The sequence below is a fragment of the Somniosus microcephalus genome, chromosome 32, assembly GCF_052327205.1.
Source record: "Somniosus microcephalus isolate GS21.2 chromosome 32, FLI_Smic_1.0, whole genome shotgun sequence".
Lineage (NCBI taxonomy): Eukaryota > Metazoa > Chordata > Chondrichthyes > Squaliformes > Somniosidae > Somniosus > Somniosus microcephalus.
In genome coordinates this window covers 35,651,113-35,675,664 of record NC_141018.1, presented here as the reverse complement: position 1 = coordinate 35,675,664, position 24,552 = coordinate 35,651,113, and the positions used below count along the sequence as shown (strand labels likewise).

General features: G+C 47.9%; 1 protein-coding gene across 1 annotated transcript in view; it reads left to right on the top strand.

Annotated features, from left to right (window-relative positions):
- Nucleotides 1-6,670: 6,670 nt before the first annotated feature.
- LOC147097417 (stereocilin) overlaps nucleotides 6,671-24,552 on the top strand; it is a 74,240-nt gene continuing 56,358 nt past the window's right edge. Inside the window, exons 1-5 of the mRNA XM_085972027.1 lie at nucleotides 6,671-6,731; nucleotides 9,305-10,393; nucleotides 14,057-14,081; nucleotides 16,574-18,422; nucleotides 20,918-20,980. Of these exons, the coding sequence (XP_085828153.1) occupies nucleotides 6,671-6,731; nucleotides 9,305-10,393; nucleotides 14,057-14,081; nucleotides 16,574-18,422; nucleotides 20,918-20,980 (3,087 nt within the window). The remainder of the gene's footprint in view (nucleotides 6,732-9,304; nucleotides 10,394-14,056; nucleotides 14,082-16,573; nucleotides 18,423-20,917; nucleotides 20,981-24,552) is intronic.

The window sequence follows — 24,552 nt, the reverse complement described above, 5'->3', positions numbered from 1 at the left end:
CACAAAGGAGGACACAAATAACCTCCCAGAGATGTCGGGAACATAGGGTCTGATGAAAGGGAGGAACTGAAAGAAATCAGTATTTGTAGGGAAATGGTGTTAGGGAAATTGATGGGATTGAAGGCCGATAAATCCCCAGGGCCTGATAATCTACATCCTAGGGTACTTAAGGAAGTGGCCCTAGAAATAGTAGATGCATTGCTGGTCATCTTCCAAAATTCTAAAGACTCTGGAACAGTTCCCATGGATTGGAGGGTAGCTAATGCAACCCCACTATTTAAGAAAGGTGGTAGAGAGAAAACAGGGAATTATAGACCAGTAAGCCTGACATCGGTAGTGGGGAAAATGCTAGAGTCCATTATAAAAGATGTAATAGCAGAGCACTTGGAAAACTGACAGGATTGGACAAAGTCAACATGCATTTACAAAAGGTATTGCTTGACTAATCTAATGGAATTTTTTGAGGATGTAACTGGTAGAATAGATAAGGGAGAACCAGTAGATGTGGTGTATTTGGACTTTCAGAAGGCTTTCAATAAGGCCCTGCATAAGAGATTGGCGTGCAAAGTTAAAGCGCATGGGATTGGCGGTAAGGTACTAACTTGGATAGAGAACTCGTTGGCAGACAGGAAGCAAAGAGTTGGAATAAATAGGTCTTTTTCCGAGTGGCAGGCAGTGACTAGTGGGGTACTGCAGGGATCGGTGCTAGGACCCCAGCTATTCACAATATATATTAATGATCTAGACGAGGGAACTAGATGTAATATCTCCAAGTTTGCCGATGACACAAAGCTGGGTGGGTGTGTGTGCTGTGAGGAGGAGGCCGAGGAAACTCCAGTATAATTTGGACAGGTTGGGTGATTGGGCAGATGCAGTATAATGTGGATAAATGCGAGGTTATCCACTTTGGTGGCAAAAACAGGAAGGCAGATTATTATCTGAATGGCAATAGATTGGGAGAAGGGGAAGTGCAATGAGACCTGGGTGTCCTTGTGCACCAGTCGCTGAAGGTAAGCATGCAGGTGTAGCAAGCGGTTAAGAAGGCAAATGGTATGTTGGCCTTCATAGCGAGAGGATTCGAATATAGGAGCAAGGATGTCTTGCTGCAGTTATACAGGGCCTTGGTGAGACCACACCTTGAGTATTGTGTGCAGTTTTGGTTGCCTTATCTGAGGAAGGATGTTCTTGCCATGGAGAGGGATGTTCTTGCCATGGAGAGAGTGCAACGAAGATTCACCAGACTGATACCTGAGATGGCAGGAATGACGTATGGGGAGAGATTGGGTCGATTGGGCTTATATTCGCTGGAGTTTAGAAGAATGAGAGGAGATCTCATTGAAACTTATAAAATTCTAACAGGACTAGATGCAGGTAGGATGTTCCTGATGGCGGGGGAGTCCAGAACCAGGGGTCACAGTCTATAGATAAGGGGTAAGCCATTTAGGACAGAGATGAGGAGGAATTTCTTCACCCAGAGAATGGTTAACCTGTGGAATTCTCTACCACAGAAGGCAGTTGAGGCCAATTCATTAAATATATTCAAGAAGAAGTTAGATATATTTCTTAAGGCTAAAGGGATCAAGGGATATGGAGAGAAAGCAGGGACTGGGTACTGAATTTGGATGATCAGCCATGATCTCATTGAATGGCGGAGCAGGCTCGAGGGGTCAAATGGCCTACTCCTGCTCCTATCTTCTATGTTTCTATTCAGGCTTTGGACCTTCAGGTCAGCCACTCCTTACCTTGATCAGTGGAGTCACCGGAGGAGGCTATGTGCAGGATAGATGGATGGAGCTTTAACAACCCTCAAGAAGCTCGACACCATCCAGGACAAAGCAGCCCGTTTGATTGGCACCCCATCCACCACCTTAAACATTCATTCCCTCCACCACCGGTGCACCGTGGCTGCAGTGTGTACCATCTACAAGATGCACTGCAGCAACTCGCCAAGGCTTCTTCGGCAGCACCTCCCAAACCCGTGACCTCTTCCACCTAGAAGGACAAGGGCAGCAGACACATGGGAACACCACCACCTCCAAGTTCCCCTCCAAGTCACACACCATCCTGACTTGGAAATATATCGGCCGTTCCTTCATCGTCGCTGGGTCAAAATCCTGGAACTCCCTCCCTAACAGCACTGTGGGAGTACCTTCACCACACGGACTGCAGCGGTTCAAGAAGGCGGCTCACCACCACCTTCTCAAGGGCAACTAGGGATGGGCAATAAATGCCGGCCTTGCCAGTGATGCCCACAGCCCAGGAATTGGTTAAATAAAAGATGCCAACACGTAGGTTAGGCTATCCCTCTGAAGGAACTGGGAGCTTTTGATAACAGAAAACTCAGTTAACAACAGGGCTTTTTTTTACTTCAATTAGCTACCTGATAATATAGAAGTATTTTTTGGCATAGAGGAATGTCAATTTGCCAATATCTGCTTTTAAGACAGCAAGACGAGTTGCCGTAGCAACTTAGCAGCTTCCATTGAATTGGGTAATGAATCAAATGGGTTTTGGTTTCCCCTTTGTTGTCTCTCTGAGCCAGTCAGCCCTGTACACTGACTGGTTCCCGCTCCATTATTTATACATTGCATTGTACCTGGTACCTCGAATTCCGGGATTGTGAAGGGATGGAGTTTGGGGGACCTTTTCATGCAATATTCTCAGATTGCAAACTCAATTGAACGATTTGACGTGACATTTGAATGAAAGCTTTCTTTTTGGAACAGAACCATGGGACTGACTGCACTGATTAGCCTGCCCTTCTGCCTAATGGGTTTCTGCATATCTAGCCCAGAACTTTCCATTTTGGCTCGCTTTACAAGCAGAAGTATCCAGACTTTAATTTTTGATCATTGAGGAGCGCAAGTGAAGGGCTGAAGTTCAAAGTGTGGAGAACACCAAGCAGAGAGAGAGAGAGAAGACCTGGTCACCTACTGGTTCGATGGTCCTGAACTGGGGGCTTTCTCCATATTTTCTGAGCGAAGTGATCATGTGTCTTTTTTCTTAATGTTGTAAACCTGTAGATTGTGGGAGAAAGGGAAGACTGGGGAGGCGAGGAGTTCCACAGTTTTGAGATCTTTGGGAAAGAAGGAGTTGGAATTGGAGAGAGTGAGATGAGTTCTAATTGCAGATCATTCTTGTTACAGTAAATGTTTGTCTTACAACCAACACGATCAAAGTCATCAGATGCGGTGGGTCTCTGGGTTTTAGTTCTCCTTTGTATCCGATGGGGAAAAAACTACCATTAAACTCCCCCGCTGACTCGGTTGCAAAATGCCCCTCTGTGTTCTTGGGGTAGTTGGAAGAAATAGTCACTCCTGATCACTATCCAGTGACTAAATGGTAATATCACACGCGTGGACATTGGACCAGGACAGATGGCACTCGGCTGTGCTGCATCACTCGGTCGAATAGCTCGGTGATGCACACCGTCCAGTTCCCGCTTGAGGGTCTTGTTCAAGGTCCCAAAGTTCATCCTAGTGTGGGGTCAAGTCAGCACCTCCAGGGGTTATGGTGGGAGGAAGCAGAATTCAATTCAAAAAATTGAGAGTAATTGTATGTTATTTCACCCTGTAACGTGTGTGTGAAATGTGACCTAGAGCTGTCTGTAGCTGAAGGAATCTGCTGCAAAAAAGCTGTTCAGTGTGAGAGAGACAGAGACAACCGCTCACTCAAAGGGAAGGTCGCAGGCCCGCGTCCAAAGTCATCGGGGAAGTTGTCAAAGGCGTCGACGAACCATCTTCTTTTATTTATCAAGGTTGCCACTACTTGGTGAATGCAACAGGAAGAGAGAAGTAAGCGCATGCAACTAATTAAAGGGAATGGGGTAATATGCACACCAGGCCTTGGCTATGGGGAAAAGGCAAATGGGTGAAAATTGCACCGCGCAATATCAGTAACACATTAATGCGCCTGTATGAAATTCTCTGCTATTTTAATGTTTCTCTATTTATATTAAACTGGTTTGCTAAACTCGCAGACGGAGAAATTCCATGCACATTGTGTTACTGGTCGCACACACTGCAATTTCGATCCAAAAGTGACAGGACGCCATTCGGAGTTTGAAATTGGAGCCTTGTTTTTCTATATATTAATGGCTTTAAGTAGTTTTATGTTGAACTAATCTTTTAAAAAATTTCTGTGGATTTTTCTTTCTAGAGCATATTTGCAAACTTGTATGTTGCACTTTTGGGAACAACCTTAAAGATGTAGAACGTGACTTAATTTAGTGGATTTACTGCAAACTCCTAAATTTCACACACTTTCAATTTTATCCTGTGAACAGTCTTTGGATGTAACAGGTATTTGTTTGTGAAGGTTTTATGTTACAGGTAACGGAACTCTTGCCCATCTGTACTGTGAATCCTGTGTAAATTCTTGCCTCTATTTCTCAGTCTCGCCTCACTCCGTCACTCGCCGATTCTCGATTCTTGCTTCGGCTGGAATCTCACTCCTGCTCCTTTCCTTGTCCTGTTAAGGTGTTATCGGTGAACAGCTTGTTGTATACCTGGTTAAAAAGAAAAGAAAGACTTGCATTTCTATAGCGCCTTTCACGACCACCGGACACCTCAAAGCGCTTTACATCCAATGAAGTACTTTTTGAAGTGGAGTCACTGTTGTAATGTAGGAAACGCGGCAGCCAATTTGCGCACAACAAGCAGCAATGTGATAATGACCAGATAATCTGTTTCAGTGATGTTGGTTGAGGGATAAATATTGGCCCCAGGACACCGGGAAGAACTCCCCCTGCTCTTCTTCGAAATAGTGGCCATGGGATCTTTTAGGTCCACCTGAGAGAGCAGACAGGGCCTTGGTTTAACGTCTCATCTGAAAGACGGCACCTCCGACAGTGTAGCACTCCTTCAGTATTGCCCCTCCGACAGTGTAGCACTCCTTCAGTACTGCCCCTCCGACAGTGCGGCGCTCCCTCAGTACTGCCCCTCCGACAGTGCAGCGTTCCCTCAGTACTGCCCCTCCGACAGTGCAGCGTTCCCTCAGTGCTGCCCCTCCGACAGTGCAGCGTTCCCTCAGTACTGCCCCTCCGACAGTGCAGCGCTCCCTCAGTACTGACCCTCCGACAGTGCAGCGCTCCCTCAGTATTGCCCCTCCGACAGTGCAGCGTTCCCTCAGTACTGCCCCTCCGACAGTGCAGCGTTCCTTCAGTACTGCCCCTCCGACAGTGCAGCGTTCCCTCAGTACTGCCCCTCCGACAGTGCAGCGCTCCCTCAGTACTGACCCTCCGACAGTGCGGCGCTCCCTCAGTATTGCACTGGAGTGTCAGCCTAGCTTTTTGTGCTCAAGCCTCTGGAGTGGGACTTGAACCCACGACCTTCTGACTCCGAGGCAAGGGTGCTAACCCAGCATGCGCTCTCGGTCTCTCCCGCTATAGTTAATCGTTGCACTTTCAGGCCTCTCCAGGTGACTCAACAGGTGAATGGACCGCCTGTTGTGGTCCAAAGTCAGAGCCACCATCGAGGTCCCAGGTCCAATCCCCTAGCCTGTGCTGAGCTAGCGGGCCTCCGTATGGGCGCTGTCAGGTATACAATGTCAATTGGGCGAGCTACATCCACCAATCTAGCAAATTCCTCAACAAGTTCATCCAGGTTGCTAAAGCATGATCTCCTTTTCCAAATGCCAGGCTCAAAGCCTCCAATAACCCCTTCTCTGTCAGAGTGGGCTCGATCTTGACTTTGCGCGATGGTGTAAATCGGGCGATAGCCAATCGGCTGCCCGTTTTCCATCTCTCCCCACTGAAGTCAACAGGGGTGGGAGGGGAGGAGATGTAAGATGGGCTGCCGACTCGCTATCACCCGCTCTTTACCATCACACACAGTTAGGATCTACCCCAGTGTCTCTAATGATCCCATCTAGCAACTGGTCTAGAATCCAAGTCATTTCTCGGTTCTGCCTGGTTTCCTTTTTTGAATCATAGAAATTTACGGCACAGAAGGAGGCCATTCGGCCCATCGTGTCCGTGCCGGCCGACAAAGAGCTCTCCACCCCAATCCCACTCTCCAGCTCTTGGTCCGTAGCCCTGTAGGTTACGGCACTTCAAGTGCATATACAAGTACTTTTTAAATGTGATGAGGGTTTCTGCCTCGACCACCCTTTCAGGCAGTGAGTTCCAGACCCCCACCACCCCCCGGGTGAAAAAAGTTCTCCTCAACTCCCCTCTAATCCTTCTACCAATTACTTTAAATCTCTGCCCCCTGGTTATTGACCTTTCTGCTAAGGTCCTTCCTATCCATTCTATCTTGGCCCCTCATAATTTAATACACAATGAATGTAGGCACCACAGGGACCTCGCTCACCCCAGTCCATGGGACCAATCCCGGACTCTAGCGAGCTGTTAAATGTGTGAGCTAAGGAGCACAGCTCCTGTTTCTTTGGGCAAGAGTTAGAAGAGTATGTTAAATGGTGATTAATCCCAATCTGTGCAGTTTCGGCGGTGGAATCTGAGACCTTGACCGATATGTTTGAAGCATTGTGATGCAGTCATGCAGCTGAGAGTACACATGTCTAGAATGTCAGCACTGAATCGTGTTGTTTCTGTACAGCCGCAATACAGCAGGTCACGAGTAGGATCAGTGCTCGCGCTGGGACGACATGAGACCCGTGGACTGAGGGCCAGATTTCCCCGGAGGGGAGTGTCCCCCATTCACCAGGAGCAATGGCAGCCCCACTCCCCTTGGTGGTAACCCTGGTGCTGCTGGCCACCCCACACGGCACAGGTATGAGTTTGCGATTCAACGACTTTATCAGGTTTCAGTCTGAAATGCTGAGTGCAAGGCTTCCCACGATGGCCTAGTTATTAAAGGCACCGTCCAGGGTCGCACAGACCAGCAGGCCCAGGTTTTCGAGCCAGTCAGTGCTGAGTTAGCTGGTGTCAGCTATTCACAATATATATTAATGATCTAGACGAGGGAACTAGATGTAATATCTCCAAGTTTGCAGACGACACAAAGCTGGGTGGGCGTGTGTGCTGTGAGGAGGATGCCGAGAAACTCCAGTATGATTTGGACAGGTTGGGTGATTGGGCAGAAGCATGGCAGATGCAGTATAACGTGGCTAAATGCGAGGTTATCCACTTTGGTGTCAAAAACAGGAAGGCAGATTATTATCTGAACGGCAATAGATTGCGAGAAGGGGAAGTGCAACGAGACCTGGGTGTCCTTGTGCACCAGTCGCTGAAGGTAAGCATGCAGGTGCAGCAGGCGGTTAAGAAGGCAAATGGTATGTTGGCCTTCGTAGCGAGAGGGTTCGAGTACAGGAACAAGGATGTCTTGCTGCAGTTATACAGGGCCTTGGTGAGACCACATCTTGAGTATTGTGTGCAGTTTTGGTCGCCTTATCTGAGGAAGGATGTTCTTGCCATGGAGGGAGTTCAGCGAAGATTCACCAGGCTGATACCTGGGATGGCAGGAATGACGTATGAAGAGAGATTGGGTCGATTGGGCTTATACTCGCTGGAGTTTAGAAGAATGAGAGGGGATCTCATCGAAACTTATAAAATTCTAACAGGACTAGACAGACTAGATGCAGGAAGGATGTTCCCGATGGCGGGGGAGTCCAGAACCAGGGGTCACAGTCTAAGGATAAGGGGTAAGCCATTTAGGACAGAGATGAGGAGGAATTTCTTCACCCAGAGAGTGGTGAACCTGTGGAATTCTCTACCACAGAAGGCAGTTGAGGCCAAGTCATTAAATATATTCAAGAAGGAGTTAGATATATTTCTTAAGGCTAAAGGGATCAAGGGGTATGGGGAGAAAGCAGGGACAGGGTACTGAATTTGGATGATCAGCCATGATCTCATTGAATGGCGGAGCAGGCTCGAGGGGCTGAATGGCCTACTCCTGCTCCTATCTTCTGTGTTTCTATGTTAAGCTGCTGGTGCTCTGCTGGGTTGGCTTCAGAGAAAAGAAAGACATGCATTTCTATAGCGCCTTTCACCAGCTCAGGACGTCCCAAAGCGCTTTACAGCCAATGAAGTACTTTTTGAAGTGTAGTCACTGTTGTAATGTAGGAAACATGACAGTCAGTTGGCGCACAGCAAGCTCCCACAAACAGCAATGTGATAATGACCAGATAATCTGTTTTAGTGATGTTGATTGAGGGATAAATATTGGTCAGGACACCGGGGAGAACCCCCCTGCTCCTCTTCGAAATAGTGGCCCTGGGATCTTTTACGTCCACCCAAGAGAGCAGACGGGGCCTCGGTTTAACGTCTCATCCGAAAGACGGCACCTCCGACAGTGCGGCACTCCCTCAGCACTGCACTGGGAGTGTCAGCCTGGATTTTGGGCTCAAGTCTCTGGAGTGGGACTTGAACCCATGACCTTCTAGACCCAGAGGCGAGAGTGCTGCCCACTGAGCCCCGGCTGACACCAATGCCCCTGAATTCGGGAGGGGAAACAAGTGAAGCCAGGGTTGGCTCTCCTGATTGCTATCCACATATCAAACTGCATCGGATAGCATGCGAAACAGGATCAGGCTGGGCTGTGCTGCCTCCCATGGTCAAATTGCCCGTTGATGGTTATGGTTCAGGCTCGTACCTGGAGAATCATAGAAACATAGAAGATAGGAGCAGGAGTAGGCCATTCGGCCCCTCGAGCCTGCTCCGCCATTCAATGAGATCATGGCTGATCATCCAAATTCAGTACCCTGTCCCTGCCTTCTCCCCGTATCCCTTGATCCCTTTAGCCTTAAGAAATATATCCAACTCCTTCTTGAATATATTCAATGAATTGGCCTCAACTGCCTTCTGTGGTAGAGAATTCCACAGGTTCACCACTCTCTGGGTGAAGAAATTCCTCCTCATCTCTGTCCTAAATGGCTTACCCCTTATCCTTAGACTGTGACCCCTGGCTCTGGACTCCCCCGCCATCGGGAACATCTTTCCTGTATCTAGTCTGCCTAGTCCTGTTAGAATTTTATAAGTTTCAATGAGATCCCCTCTCATTCTTCTAAACTCTAGCGAATATAAGCCTAATCGACCCAATCTCTCCTCATACGTCATTCCTGCCATCCCAGGTATCAGTCTGGAAAGATGGCTGGGGTGGCGTATCAAATGATGGCCAGCGTTTGTGGAACTCTGACCAAGCTAGAATCAGGAAGGGGCTGGCGGGGGGTAAATCTGGGATGGGGAAAATACAATAATAACGCCCAGCATCGCATGTTCTTTGAACAATGGGCTCCTTTGTCAAATGAAGGATGGACTGGACTGAAAGGTGAAAGCAGTGTTGAGGTGTTTGGATGGCCGTGCCCACCTTAGTCATACACTAAGTGCTCGGTGCTGATTTTGCAGGTAACAAGATTGAGCAGTACATGGAAGTGTTAAAAGATGTTGCACGTTTATTCGGAGGAGGAGATAGAGAAGGAGAAACGGAACCGATCCCCGTCCATGCAAAGTCGGGCACCAGAGATTCCCAAAGGATCCATTCTGTGGTCTCCAGTCTAATGGGCGGACTCAGAACTTTGAGCACTTTACCGCAAAGAAATCTGCCCTCTTTTCTCACCCAACGTACGCTGGACAGCAAGAAACTCTCCGCATTTCTGTACAACATCTCGTTATATTTACAAAACAACGAGCTCCAGGATCCGGCGGACGAAAGCCTCGCGTTGAATGTTCTCGACTCTGAGGGAGTGGAGGTTGGCTCTCCACCCAGGGCCACCCTCGAACTGAAGGACCTCTTTGTATCTTTGCGGGCCAGCAGGAACTTGGACAGCCTGATAGAATTTCTGCAAAGCGTCTTGGACTTTTTCACTGAGCATCAGCTCTTCAGTTGGTTTTTCCAAAAGCAGAACTGGGAGGTCATTGTTGATTTGATTGAGATGGTCTCCCAAACATTATTAAGTGGGACTTATGGACAAGCCAGTGCTGGTATTCAGGAGTTAATCTGTTCCTTAACAGGGCAGAGTGATTGTGGCATCTATATGGATTGGCTTGAAAGTCTAGGCAAGTTGTTTGACCAGACCAACTGGAAGTCAGTGGTCAATTTTCAGTCCAACGGTCCACCTCCTAGAAATGAAAGATTCCGACCATGGAACAAGCCTCCGGAATCCGGGAGCTTTGGGAATCCCGGCCCGCAAAGCTCAAACCCGGTGAAAAGCGTCAACAGTGTGCAGAGTCTGTTTCAGATTCTTTCGAAGCCCAGCAGCAGGAGGAGCGGGTCAGAGGGGACGCATTCGGCCAATCGATCCCAAAACGCGTGGGCCGAGGAAGCCCTGTGGGATGGCCTGGAAGAACTCAGACAGAACATTGTACGAAAGGTCGGGTCATCCGTCTACACGAACTTTAAGAGGAAAGTGTCACGAATGACGGGCTCCCTGGTAAATGAAGTTTCGTCCGTTATTGGAATCCCGCAATCAGACCATGATGGAAAATGTTCTGTGGGTAAGTGGTGTTTCAGCAGAGGTTATGTTTTTATAGAATAATAGAAATTACAGCACGGACATAGAAACATAGAAGATAGGAGCAGGAGAAGGCCATTCGGCCCTTCGAGCCTGCTCCGCCATTTAATGAGATCATGGCTGATCATCCAAATTCAGTACCCTGTCCCTGCCTTCTCCCCATATCCCTTGATCCCTTTAGCCTCAAGAAACACATCCAACTCTTTCTTGAATATATTTAATGAACTGGCCTCCACCGCCCTCTGTGGTAGAGAATTCCACAGGTTCACCACTCTCTGGGTGAAGAAATTCCTCCTCATTTCTGTCCTAAATGGCTTACCCCTTATCCTTTGACTATGACCCCTGGTTCTGGACTCCCCGGCCATCAGAAACATCCTTTCTGCATCTAGTCTGTCCAGACCTGACAGAATTTTATAGGTTTCGATGAGATCCCCTCTCAATCTTCTAAACTCCAGTGAGTATAAGCCCAATCGACACAATCTCTCCTCGTACGTCATTCCTGCCATCCCAGGTATCAGCCTGGTGAATCTTCGCTGCACTCCCTCCATGGCAAGAACGTCCTTCCTCAGGTAAGGTGACCAAAACTGCACACAATACTCAAGGTGTGGTCTCACCAAGGCCCTGTACAACTGCAGCAAGACATCCTTGTTCTTGTACTCGAACCCTCTTGCTACGAAGGCCAACATACCATTTGCCTTCTTAACCGCCTGCTGCACCTGCATGCTTACCTTCAGCGACTGGTGCACAATAACACCCAGGTCTCTTTGCACTTCCCCTTCTCCCAATCTATTGCCATTCAAATAATAATCTGCCTTCCTGTTTTTGCCACCAAAGTGGATAACCTCACATTTATCCACATTATAGTGCATTTGCCATGTTTCTGCCCAATCACCCAACCTGTCCAAATCATACTGGAGTTTCGCGACATCCTCCTCACAGCTTACCCTCCCACCCAGCTTTGTGTCGTCTGCAAATTTGGAGATATTACATCCAATTCCCTCGTCCAGATCATTAATATATATTGTGAACAGCTGGGGTCCTAGGACCGATCCTTGCGGTACCCCACTAGTCACTGCCTGCCACTCTGAAAATGACCCGTTTATTCCAACTCTTTGCTTTCTGTCCGCCAACCAGTTCTCTATCCAAGTCAATACCTTGCCCCCAATCCCTTGTGCCTTAATTTTGCATGCTAATCTCTTATGTGGGACCTTATCGAAAGCCTTCTGAAAGTCCAAATACACCACATCCACTGGTTCTCCCTTATCTATTTTACCAGTTACATCCTCAAAAAATTCCAGTAGATTAGTCAAGCATGATTTACCTTTTGTAAATCCATGTTGACTTTGTCCGATCCTGTCACTGCTTTCCAAGTGCTCTGCTATTACATCTTTTATAATGGACTCTAGCATTTTCCCCACTACCGATGTCAGGCTTACCGGCCTATAATTCCCCGCTTTTTCTCTACCACCTTTTTTGAATAGTGGGGTAACATTAGCTACCCTCCAATCCATGGGTACTGTTCCAGAGTCTGTCGAGTTCTGGAAGATGACCAGCAATGCATCTACTATCTCTAGGGCCACTTCCTTAAGTACCCTGGGATGTAGACCATCAGGCCCTGGGGATTTATCGGCCTTCAGTCCCATCAATTTTCCTAACACCATTTCCCTACAGATACTGATTTCTTTCAGTTCCTCCCTCTCATTAGACCCTATGTTCCCCAGCATCTCTGGGAGGTTATTTGTGTCCTCCTTTGTGAAGACAGAACCAAAGTATGTATTTAGTTGGTCTGCCATTTCCTTGTTTCCCATTATAAATTCCCCTGATTCTGACTGTAAGGGACCTACGCTTGACTTCACCAATCTTTTTCTCTTCACATATCTATAAAAGCTTTTACAGTCAGTTTTTATGTTCCCTGATAGCTTACTCTCATATTCTATTTTCCCTTTCTTAATTAATCCCTTTGTCCTCCTTTGTTGACTCCTAAACTGCTCCCAATCCTCAGGATTATTGCTTTTTCTAGCCAATTTATATGTCCTCTCCTTGGATCTTATGCTATCCCTAATTTCCCTTGTTAGCCACGGTTGAGTCACCTTTTTGTTTTATTTTTATGCCAAACTGGGATGAACAAATTCTGTAGCTCATCCATTCGGTCTTTGAATGTTTGCCATTGCCTATCCACTGTCAACCCTTTGAGTGCCATTCCCCAATCAATCCTACCCAACTCGCTCCTCAGACCATCGTAGTTTCCTTTATTTAAATTGAGGACCTTAGTCTCCGAGTCAACTACTTCATTCTCCATCTTAATGAAGAATTCGATCATATTATGATCGCTCCGACCCAAGGGGCCTCGTACAACAAGATTGCTAATTAATCCTTTCTCGTTACATAATACCCAGTCTAAGATGGCCTGATCTCTGGTTGGTTCCTCGACATATTGGTCCAGGAAACCATCCCGTAAACACTCCAGGAATTCCTCCTCCACAGTATTGTTACTAATTTGGTTGGCCCAATCCATATGTAGATTAAAGTCACCCATGATGACTGCTGTGCCCTTATTGCACGCTTCTTTAATTTTCTTTTAATGCCATCCCCAACCTCCGCCTTACTGTTGGGAGGTCTATATACCACTCCCACTAATGTTTTTTTCCCCTTGGTATTTCTCAATTCTACCCATACAGATTCCACATCATCAGAGCTAATATCCTTCATTACAATTGTATTAACCCATTCTTTAACCAGTAATGCTACCCCACCTCCCTTTCCTTTTTGCCTATCTTTCCGGCGATCTCTCTGCTCCAATTGCATTTCCTTACTCTTTCCCCATATCCTTTTCTGTTCTTTTATCCAATTCCCTTTTAAATAATCTAGTCTCTGCCTCACTAGCCCCTTGTGGTAAAGCATTCTGTGTTTTAATAACCCACTTTATGAAAACATTTTCTCTAATTTTCCGAATCGTTCTTCTCATGAAGGAAAGACTTACATTTATGTAGCGCCTTTCATGACCTTTACAGTCAATTAAGTACTTTTTTTTTTGAAGTGTAGTCGCTGTTGTAATGTAGGGAAACGCAGCAGCCAATTTACGCACAGCAAGATCCCACAACAGCAGTGTGATAATGACCAGATAATCTGTTTTTTTTAGTGATGTTGGTTGAGGGATAAATATTGGCCCCAGGACACCGGAAAATAGTGGCCGTGGGAACTTTAACATCCACCCAAGAGGGCAGACGGGACCTCGGTTTAACGTCTCATCCGACAGGGCGGCACCTCCGACAGTGCAGCACGCCCTCAGTACTACACTGGGATTGTCAGCCTGGATTATGGCCTCAAGTCTCTGATATTCCTAAATGTGTGCCTTCTTGTTGCCGATTCACCAAACAGTGGAAATAATCTTTCACTGTTTGGTCTCTGCAAAACTTTTAATAACCTCTATTAGATCCCATCTTAACCTTTCCTGTCTGTAAAAAAAAAAAAGCCCTAATTTTTGATCCTTTCTTCATAACTATATGTTCTCATTCCCAGTATCATTCTAGGGAATATTTGCTGCATCCTTTCCTTGGTTCAATATTCCAATCAATGTACGTTTGAATATTTTATGATATGGGAAATCAGAGCGACCAAAGTTTTAAATATCTCTCCTTTCTTACAGGGGATCTAAGACAACTTCTTTTATGGTAAGTTTACTCCTGGGGTTTAACCACAGTTTAGCTTCTTTTTTTGAACTTGACCTGCCCATCCACTCAGCCTCCCCAGCAAAACCGTTCGTGCTCCCTCCACCCAGATACTCCATGGCAGCTTTGAAGCCAGAAAAATGAGATCCGCTGAAATGAGAAACTCGAAACACTAAAGGACAACAAACGCAGGGTTTTCACTCCAGGGTCTGGCCTAAATCCAGGCCAGGCTGTGGTAATCAGTAACATCCCTGATGGGCCGAATGACTATGTACCCCCTTCTCCCCGCTCCACTTTTAAAAAATTTGTTTTTATGGGATGTGGGCATCGCTGGCAAGGCCAGCATTTATTGCCCATCCCTAATTGCCCCAGAGAAGGTGGTGGTGAGCCGCCTTCTTGAACCGCTGCAGTCCGTGTGGTGAAGGTGCTCCCACAGCGCTGTTAGGGAGGGAGTTCCAGGATTTTGACCCAGCGACGATGGAGGAACGGCCGATATATTTCTAAGTCAGGATGGTGTGTGTCTTGGAGGGGAACTTTGAGGTGGTGGTGTTCCCATGCGCCTGCTGCCCTTGTCCTTCTAGGTGGAAGAGGTCGCGGGTTTGGGAGGTGCTGCCGAAGAAGCCTTGGCGAGTTGCTGCAGTGCATCTTGTAGATGGTGCACACTGCAGCCACGGTACGCTGGTGGTGGAGGGAGTCGATGTTTAAGGTGGTGGATGGGGTGCCAATCAAGCGGGCTGCTTTGTCCTGGGTGGTGTCGAGCTTCTTGAGTGTTGTTGGAGCTGCACTCATCCAGGCAAGTGGAGAGTATTCCATCACACTCCCGACTTGTGCCTTGTAGATGGTGGAAAGGCTTTGGGGAGTCAGGAGGTGAGACACTCGTCACAGAATACCCAGCCTCTGACCTGCTCTTGTTGCCACAGTATTTATGTGGCTGGTCCAGTTAAGTTTCTGGTCAATGGTGTTCCCCAGGATGTTGATGGTGGGGGATTCGGCGATGGTAATGCCGTTGAATGTCAAGGGGAGGTGGTTAGACTCTCGCTTGTTGGAGATAGTCATTGCCTGGCACTTCTGTGTCGGAGACAGAACCTTCAAGCTCCATGTCCTTGTAGTTTAGGATTGTATTTGTAATCCCGCACTACTTTCATAAACCTCCTCGAAACCGGCAGTTCCTTCCTTGGCACCTCCCCCCTTCCTGCAGTGAAGCACCTTAGGATGTTTCACCAAATGACGGGCGCTGCATTGCTCGGGGACCGGAGCTAATATCAGGCTTCGAGAGGCCAGGGGGAAACAGTTCAGTCCAGCAGCACAGTCGTGTCCTCAGAAAGAAAATTATTTAGATCACAGCCTTAACCAGTGGTGCAGGGGAGAGAAAAGAAAGACTTGCATTTCTATAGCGCCATTCACGACCTCAGGACATCCCAAAGCGCTTTACAGCCAATGAAGTACTTTTTGAAGTGTAGTCACTGTTGTAATGTAGGAAATGCGGCAGCCAATTTGTGCACAGCAAGCTCCCACAAATAGCAATGTGAAAATGACCAGATCATCTGTTTTAGTGATGTTGGTTGAGGGATAAATATTGGCCCAGGACACCAGAGAGAACTCCCCTGCCCTTCTTCGATATAATGTCACGGGATCTTTTTCGTCCACCCGAGAGAGCAGACAGGGCCTCGGTTTAACGTCTCATCCGAAAGACGGCATCTCTGACAGTGCGGCGCTCCCTCAGTACTGCCCCTCCGACAGTGCGGCGCTCCCTCAGTACTGCCCCTCCGACAGTGCGGCGCTCCCTCAGTACTGCCCCTCCGACAGTGCGGCGCTCCCTCAGTACTGACCCTCCGACAGTGCGGCGCTCCCTCAGGGCTGCCCCTCCGACAGTGCAGCGCTCCCTCAGTACTGCCCCTATGACAGTGCGGCGCTCCCTCAGCACTGCCCCTCCGATTGTGCAGCGCTCCCTCAGTACTGCCCCTCCGACAGTGCGGCGCTCCCTCAGTACTGCACTGCGAGTGTCAGCCTGGATTTTTGTGCACATGTCTCTGGAGTGGGACTTGAACCCACGATCTTCTGACCCAGAGGCGAGAGTGCTGCCCACTGAGCCATGAGTGATATTAAGAATAAGTAAGAAACCTCAGTGAACAGGACATGGCTACCCACCCAATACCAGTTTCAGGTCTTTAGGGTTCTTGTTTAAGATCGTGGAGCTTTTTGGGCGGGTATTTTAAGGTTGGAGTTAGTGAACATCTTTTACTATGTGTGTTAATGTTTTTGAGGGTATATTTTCCTTCTTTCATTGACTTTTGCTTGCTAACATTTATGAATGGAAGAAAATATACCCCATTTGTCTCTTGCTTTTGACTCCATTGTAATCTTGTGCATGTCATTTGCATATGCAAATCATTCACGTTGACCCACAGAGGAGTCCATTGCATAGACACCCCTCACCGTTTCCCTCCAGGATATCACAATCTGTCTCTCTGGTTGTTTTATTATTTCAAATCTAGGGGGATCAGGAACAACATCTCCTGGAATACTCCAATACTGGGATTCAGCTCCCGAGGAGTTTTGACGGAAACGCCTTTTCTATCCTGCAGCCGGTCAGGTGACAAAGTCCGAGACGCGCGGAGAGATTCCCGTAAAGTCTCCAAGAGATCTGTGGCGGCTGGTAAAGATGAGAATGACTTTTCTCACGCGGGCATCCTGGAGGCCGCCTGCAATGACTCTATGCCCGAGCTACCAGGGATCTCCAACTTCACGGTCTACCTGTACTGCAACCTCTTGAACCAGACCACAGACGCGACCCGCCCACCCCCCGACCTCCGAGCTACCTGCTCAGATGCTGCCTGGTACCTTTCCGTGGTGGAGGAGAATCTTTACTGGGTTCAGGTCTGCAAGCAGTTTTACACCTCAGAGTTCAACTCCACTGTCTGCAGCAACGTCTCCCTGCTGAGCCAGCAGGACTTCAACCAACCTTGGATCCTCCAGCTCTGTACCGGGCTGCAGAGTGGCTCAAGGAAAGTTGGGATCTCCGCCAGTAATTGCGGCAGGTTGTCCGCCAATGCAAGCATAGGCCCAGAAGATATCCAGAAATGTGTTCTGCCCAATAGTACAGCTTACATCCAGGAGCTTTGCTCCAATGAAACCGTCCTGAAGAATGTGGTTGGAGATAAGAGGTTTATCATTAATCTTTGCAGTCAACTAAATGGACTGAGAATGGAAGTGAGCTCTTTGATGGCGGGTGATAAGAATGGTACTGATTACATCAACCACTTTTGTTCCCAAAGGAGGTTACTGAAAAATCTAGGTGTGAACGAGACCTGGATTAACCAGTTCTGCTCGTGGTTATCTAGTAACTCAGAAGGAGCAAGTATGGTCAATAGCAAATGTGAGCGAATGTTTGAGAGTACGAATATTGATCTGGATGAGGTTCAGGGATGCATCCTTCACCTTGGTGTTGGGCACATCAAGGTGCTTTGTTCCAATGGTCCTTTCCTGCTGAATCAGACTGGAAGCAGTGGCTGGGTTGGTCGCCTCTGTGCACACCTGTACAGTGGCTCAAAGGAGCCGCGCGTTTCAACCAATGAGTGCCAGCGCTTGTTTGAGATTTCAAATGTCACCGTCCAAGATTTGCAGGAGTGCATCCACAATATTTGCACCAATGGAGCATCTCTGAAGGTCGATGATCGGACCCTGTCCTGGATAATCCATTTTTGCAACCTGCTTGATCAACTGAAAAGGGAGCTGAAGTCTTTAATTGTTGGAAACCAACCGTTATTGTGTGATTACAAAACATGGTCATACGAGATGTTCGTCAATGGGCGCCTCCTAGCGACCTGCAAAGATCAGGACAGTGAGGGGTTAAAGGAGGTCATTTGCCGAAACGCTACTCTTTACTATTCAATCTTACAGACACACCCTTGGATTGTAAATTACTGCACGGCCTCCAGCGCACCACAGGATGAGAAGTGTTTTGTCCGACATTTGCTGGACATGCTTCCAATACCTTTGAGCTTCAACACAACTCAGCTTTGTAAAAATCCAACGGCTTTCCTGATGGACCTGCTCGACCGTTTTAATCAATGTGATGACCAGGCCTTCAGTTGGATTTCCAACGCCAACTATATTCTCCGAGTCTTTGACTACATCCTGGATTTTTCTAGCCTCGATCGCAGTGAGGAGGAGGTGCAACAGGTTTTGAGTGAAGCCATTCTTCTCTCCAGCTTGTCGGACAATGCTTCATTCTGGGCGTCTTTCAACCCCAACGCGTCTATCAGTATTTTACAGACGATTGACAGCTACTTGATGGAGGAGACAAATGGAGCCCTTAAAAAGGACCTTCTGAACTGCTTCAGTGTAAGCAATAGGGTGGAGCAAGGGTGTCCAAACTACCACCTCAGTGCTACCTCTATTAAATCTCCCCTTAACCTCCTCTGCTGTAAGGAGAACAATCCCAGCTTCTCTAGTCTCTCCATGTACCTGAAGGCCCTCATCCCTGGTACCATTCTGGTAAATCTCCTCCACACCCTCTCCAAGGCCTTGGCATCCATCCTAAAGTGCGGTGCCCAGAATTGGACACAATATTGCAGCTCAGGTCCAACTGGATTTGGAGGATAATTATCAACCAATTGTCAACACTGATTCCAGTCAGATTCTTCAGAAGAGTACCATTGGAGCAAAGCTCCTTGAGTCCCAGCTATCAAGGCCCCGAAACCCAGGGTAGTTAATCCCATTTTCACCCTTGGTCCTGATTTGTCCTGGTTGAATTTGACGGTACAGTTGTCTCATAGGTTGAGAAATATCTTCCAAAAGAGGTTCGGCCTCAGCTGCAGTATTGAGTCCATGTCTGAACCCCACACTTTAGGAAGGATGTCAAGACCTCGGAGAGGGTGCGGAGGAGATTGACCAGAATGGTACCAGGGATGAGGGACTTCAGTCATGCGGAGAGACTGGAGAAGCTGGAATTGTTCCCCTTAGAGGAGAGAAGGTTAAGGGGAGGTTTAATATTATGAGGGGTAAATAAGGCGAAATAATTTCCACTGGCAGGAGGGTCGGTAACCAGAGGACACAGATTTGAGATAATTGACAAAAGACCCAGAGGGGAGATGAGGAGAATTGTTTTTACGCAGCGAGTTGTTGTGATCTGGAACACGCTGCCTGAAAGGACGGTGGAAGCAGATTCAACAGTAACTTTCAAAAGGGAATTGGGTAAATACTTGAGAAGGAAAAATTTGCAGGGCTCTGGGGAAAGAGCAGGGGAGTGGGACTAATTGGAGAGCTCTTTCAAAGAGCCGGCACAGGCACGATGGGCCGAATGGCCTCCTCCTGTGCTGTAAGAATCTGTGAGATCCTAAATCACAACCTCAAGATCAATTCGCAGCAGCACGTTATATAGGAATTAATGGGAACAGGGATTTGAACATTATACGTCAGCCCCCCAGGTCCATGTTCAGCTTGTGGGGAAGCTGGCAGACACAGGCATTCATTCCGTAGATTTTTTTAAAAAGGTTTGGAGAGATTTTAACAAAAATGAACTAAAGCTTGAAACAAATTGTGATATTTGACGAACTTTCAATAAGCTCGGGCCGTGAGATGTACAATTAATGAGTCCCCTCACCGGCTAGCTCACCTTCACCACAGCCACAACCAACAATACCCCAGGAAGTGTGCCACAATTTCGCAGAATAAAGTCTTTGAATTTAGATTAGCTGCAGGATGATGGTGTTTGCACAAAAGATTAGACCGGTAATTTTCTGAGGTGTGACGTAATAAAACTCACTACGCACTTGGTTTGAGTATAAAGCAAGGCTTTAATCAACTTGTTTCAGAACATGGAGGTCTAGTTGTACTTCACTAGTTCCTTGTCTTACAAAATGTCCCTGGGCAAGCTGGGGCCCACGCCCGAGTATTTATACTCCTTGGACGGCGCCACCAGCTGGCCGTCCAGCGTTATTTCATGAGTAGTTTCTTGATGGAGATTTATAACAAGGTGTGAAGCATTTATTGATGTTTCCCTCCCATTACCCATGCGAGATATAAATGCTGATTGTCTACGAGAGAAAGAAAGAAGGAACTTTCATTTCTATAGCGCCTTTCACAACCTCAGGACGGCCCAGAGCGCTTTACAGCCAATTAACTACTCTTATAAGTGTAGTCACTGTTGTAATTTAGGAAACACGGCAGCCAATTTGTGCACAGCAAGCTCCCACAAACAGCAACGAGCAGATAATTTGTTTTTAGTGATGTTGGTTGAGGGATAAATATTGACCCCAGGACACTGGGGAGAACTCCCTGCTCTTCTTCGAAATAGTGGCCATGGGATCTTTGACGCCCACCTGAGAGAGCAGACGGGGCCTCGGTTTAACGTCTCACCTGAAAGACGTGTACGCGCAATGCTGGTAACTTTGTCACTAACACCCTGCTCTTTCCAAAGGCACTGATCCACGCTGGGGTCTGGGGACCCAGCTGTCCCTCCAGTACCTTTCCCAAGAGTTAAAGTTTTATGTGTGAACATAGGCGGCGTGTGTTGGCATGAAATTCGACCGTGGGGTGGGGGGAATCACTGCTGAGCACAATCCTGTTCGCGCCTGACGTTCGTGCACACGCACTTTGCAGCAGGAACCATCGGTATAGGCTCAGCTGTGAGGCCTCCTGCAGCCAAATAGTCTGGCAATGCTCACTGTCTAGTCTTACACCTGAAGAATGAGGTATCAACGGACTGCTTGTAGACAAGGAACGGCATCCCCGGTGCCTTCAGCAGAGGCGAAAACTAGGGGGAGAAAATCTAATTACTGATTAAGAATCTCTATCAGGTAAATACTGACATAACCTTGATTGCTTTCTCTCCACAGCCAGTCCTGTGGGATTTGTTACAGAGTGAAGATGATTCGCCTGCTCTGAGAGTTCTTTTTCAGGTAAGTGAAAGAAAGACTTGCATTTCTATAGCGCCTTTCACATCCTCAGGACGTCCCAATGGTCTTTTTAAATGTTGTAATGTAGACAAAAATGGCAGCTAGTTTGCTCACAGCAAGTTCCCACTGACATCAATCAGTTAAATAACCAGTTAATCTGTTTTTAGTGATGTTGGTTGAGGGATAAATATTGGCCCCAGGACACCGGGGAGAACTCCCCTGCTCTTCTTCGAAATATTGCCTTGGGATCCTTTACATCCACCTGAGAGGGCAGACGGGGCTTCGGTTTAATGTCTCATCCGAAAGACAGCACCTCCGACAGTGCAGTGCTCCCTCAGTACTGCCCCTCCGACAGTGCAGCACTCCCTCAGTACTGCCCCGCCGACAGTGCGGCGCTCCCTCAGTACTGCCCCTCCGACAGTGCGGCGCTCCCTCAGTACTGCCCCTCCGACAGTGCAGCACTCCCTCAGTACTGCCCCTCCGACAGTGCAGCACTCCCTCAGTACTGCCCCTCCGACAGTGCAGCACTCCCTCAGTACTGCCCCTCCGACAGTGCAGCACTCCCTCAGTACTGCCCCTCCGACAGTGCAGCACTCCCTCAGTACTGCCCCTCCGACAGTGCAGCACTCCCTCAGTACTGCCCCTCCGACAGTGCAGCACTCCCTCAGTACTGCCCCTCCGACAGTGCGGTGCTCCCTCAGTACTGCCCCTCCGACAGTGCGGCGCTCACTCAGTACTGCCCTGGAGTGTTAGCTTAGTTTTTAGAGGGCTTTGTAACTCACAAACCCTCTGACTCAGAGGCGAGAGTGCTACCAGCTGAGCCACAGCTGACACCTGGGTCTCTGAGTTGAAGGTTGAGCTGTTAATCAGCTCCTAAATGGAACAGCCTGGCTGAGCTTCATCGGTGACCAGTTAGATCGCATCACTGCCTGAGATGGGCACTGCTTCTACCCCTGGTCTCAGTTAACTGCTCTCAACCGGGAGAGAGGACCTCAGTGACCCTCCTCCCACCTGACCTCAGGGACCCTCCTCCCACCTGACCTCAGGGACCCTCCTCCCACCTGACCTCAGGGACCCTCCTCCCACCTGACCTCAGGGACCCTCCTCCCACCTGACCTCAGGGACCCTCCTCCCACCTGACCTCAGGGACCCTCCTCCCACCTGACCTCAGGGACCCTCCTCCCACCTGACCTCAGGGACCCTCCTCCCACCTGACCTCAGTGTCCCCGGGCTCGGGAAGGGGGTTATCGGCCAGGGTTTCAGCTCTTGATCACTATCCAGTGACCCCTGCTCGAAAGTGAGTGTGACTGGACGCTGAACACTAACATCCTTCACCTTAATAGAATTACATCGAATTTACAGAAACAGGCCATTCGGCCCAACTGGTCCGTGCCGCTGTTTATGCTCCACACCAGCCTCCTCCCTCCCCTCTTCATCTCACCCCATCAACATTTCCCTCTATTCCTTTCTCCCTCATGTGTTTATCCAGCTTCCCCTTAAATGCATCTATGCTGGTCGTCTCAAACACTCCCTGTGATTATTATCTGAACGGCAATAGATTGGGAAAAGGGGAAGTGCAATGAGACCTGGGTGTCCTTGTGCACCAGTCGCTGAAGGTAAGCATGTAGGTGCAGCAGGCGGTTAAAAAGGCAAATGGTATGTTGGCCTTCATAGCGAGAGGGTTTGAGTACAGGAACAAGGATGTCTTGCTGCAGTTGTACAGGGCCTTGGTGAGACCACACCTTGAGTATTGTGTGCAGTTTTGGTCACCTTATCTGAGGAAGGATGTTCTTGCCATGGAGGGAGTGCAGCGAAGATTCACCAGGCTGATACCTGGGATGGCAGGAATGACGTATGAGGAGAGATTGGGTCGATTGGGCTTATACTCGCTGGAGTTTAGAAGAATGAGAGGGGATCTCATTGAAACTTATAAAATTCTAACAGGACTAGACAGACTAGATGCAGGAAGGATGTTCCCGATGGCGGGGGAGTCCAGAACCAGGGGTCACAGTCTAAGGATAAGGGGTAAGCTATTTAGGACTGAGATGAGGAGGAATTTCTTCACCCAGAGAGTGGTGAACCTGTGGAATTCTCTACCACACAAGGCAGTAGAGGCCAATTCATTGAATATATTCAAGAAGGAGTTAGATATATTTCTTAAGGCTAAAAGGATCAAGGGATATGGGGAGAAAGCAGGGACAGGGTACTGAATTTGGATGATCAGCCATGATCTCATTGAATGGCGGAGCAGGCTCGAGGGGCCGAATGGCCTACTCCTGCTCCTATCTTCTATGTCGCGAGTTCCCACAGACCATTCACTGAATGACAACCCCTTGGACCCAAACACTCAGTGAGGTACCCGAATACCTGCTTGCTCAGTAAGATCCCTAAAACTCGCTCTCGGAATAAAATCCCCTCTAAGCTGCTCTCCTGCAGATGATGAGCACAAAATTCATGCAAAAGTAAGTGGAAGAAAGTGCAGCTCGTGAATAAAATATGATCCCGGAAAGCAAGGCTTAGTTTGATGTGAGCTGCCTTTAATACAGTAACTTTAATCATTCAAAGAGTCTTCAATTATTGAACTGAATCCCTGTTTAACTATTAATCAGCGGGATGTTGTGCAAGAAATCATTGAGTTTGGTTTCTTGCTCTCTCCCAATTTTCACCGTCCTCTCCTGAAGACACTGACTCTGGCTGAGGGGAGGTCCACGCGCTTTCTGTATCTCATTCAAGTGGCCATTGTTTTCTAGACAGTGTGCATTGGTCGGCTATTCAACCAGGAATAGCTGAATGGTGAAAAGCTAAAGACAGTGGAGGTCCAAAGAGACTCGGGGGGTCCATGTACATAGATCATTAAAATGTCATGGACAGATACAGGAAATAATCAAAAAGGCTAATGGAATGCTGGCCTTTATATCCAGAGGACTAGACTACAAGGGGGTAGAAGTTATGCTGCAGCTGTACAAAGCCCTGGTTAGACCACACCTGGAGCACTGGGAGCAGTTCTGGGCACCACACCTTAGGAAGGATATATTGGCCTTGGAGGGAGTGCAGCGTAGGTTTACCAGAATGATACCCGGACTTCAAGGATTAAACTACAAGATTACATAAATTAGGGTTGTATTCCCTAGAATTTAGAAGGTTAAGGGGTGATTTGATCGAAGTTTTCAGGATGTTAAGGGGAACAGATAGGGTCGATAGAGAGAAACTATTTCCGCTGGTTGGGGATTCTAGGACTAGGGGGCAGAGTCTAAAAATTAGAGCCAGACCTTTCAGGAGTGAAATTAGGAAACACTTCTACACACAAAGGGTGATAGAAGTTTGGAACTCTCTTCCGCAAACAGCAATTGATGCTGGATCAATTGTTAATTTTAAATCGGAGATTGATAGATTTCTGTTAACCAAAGGTATTAAGGGATATGGGGCAAAGGCGGGTAGATGGAGTTAGATCACAGATCAGCCATGATCTCACTGAATGGCGGAACAGGCTCAAGGGGCGAAATAGCCTCCTCCTGTTCCTAGGTTCTTTCTCTCTCCCAATTTTCACCGTCCTCTAGGCTTTCTCACACAAGTGG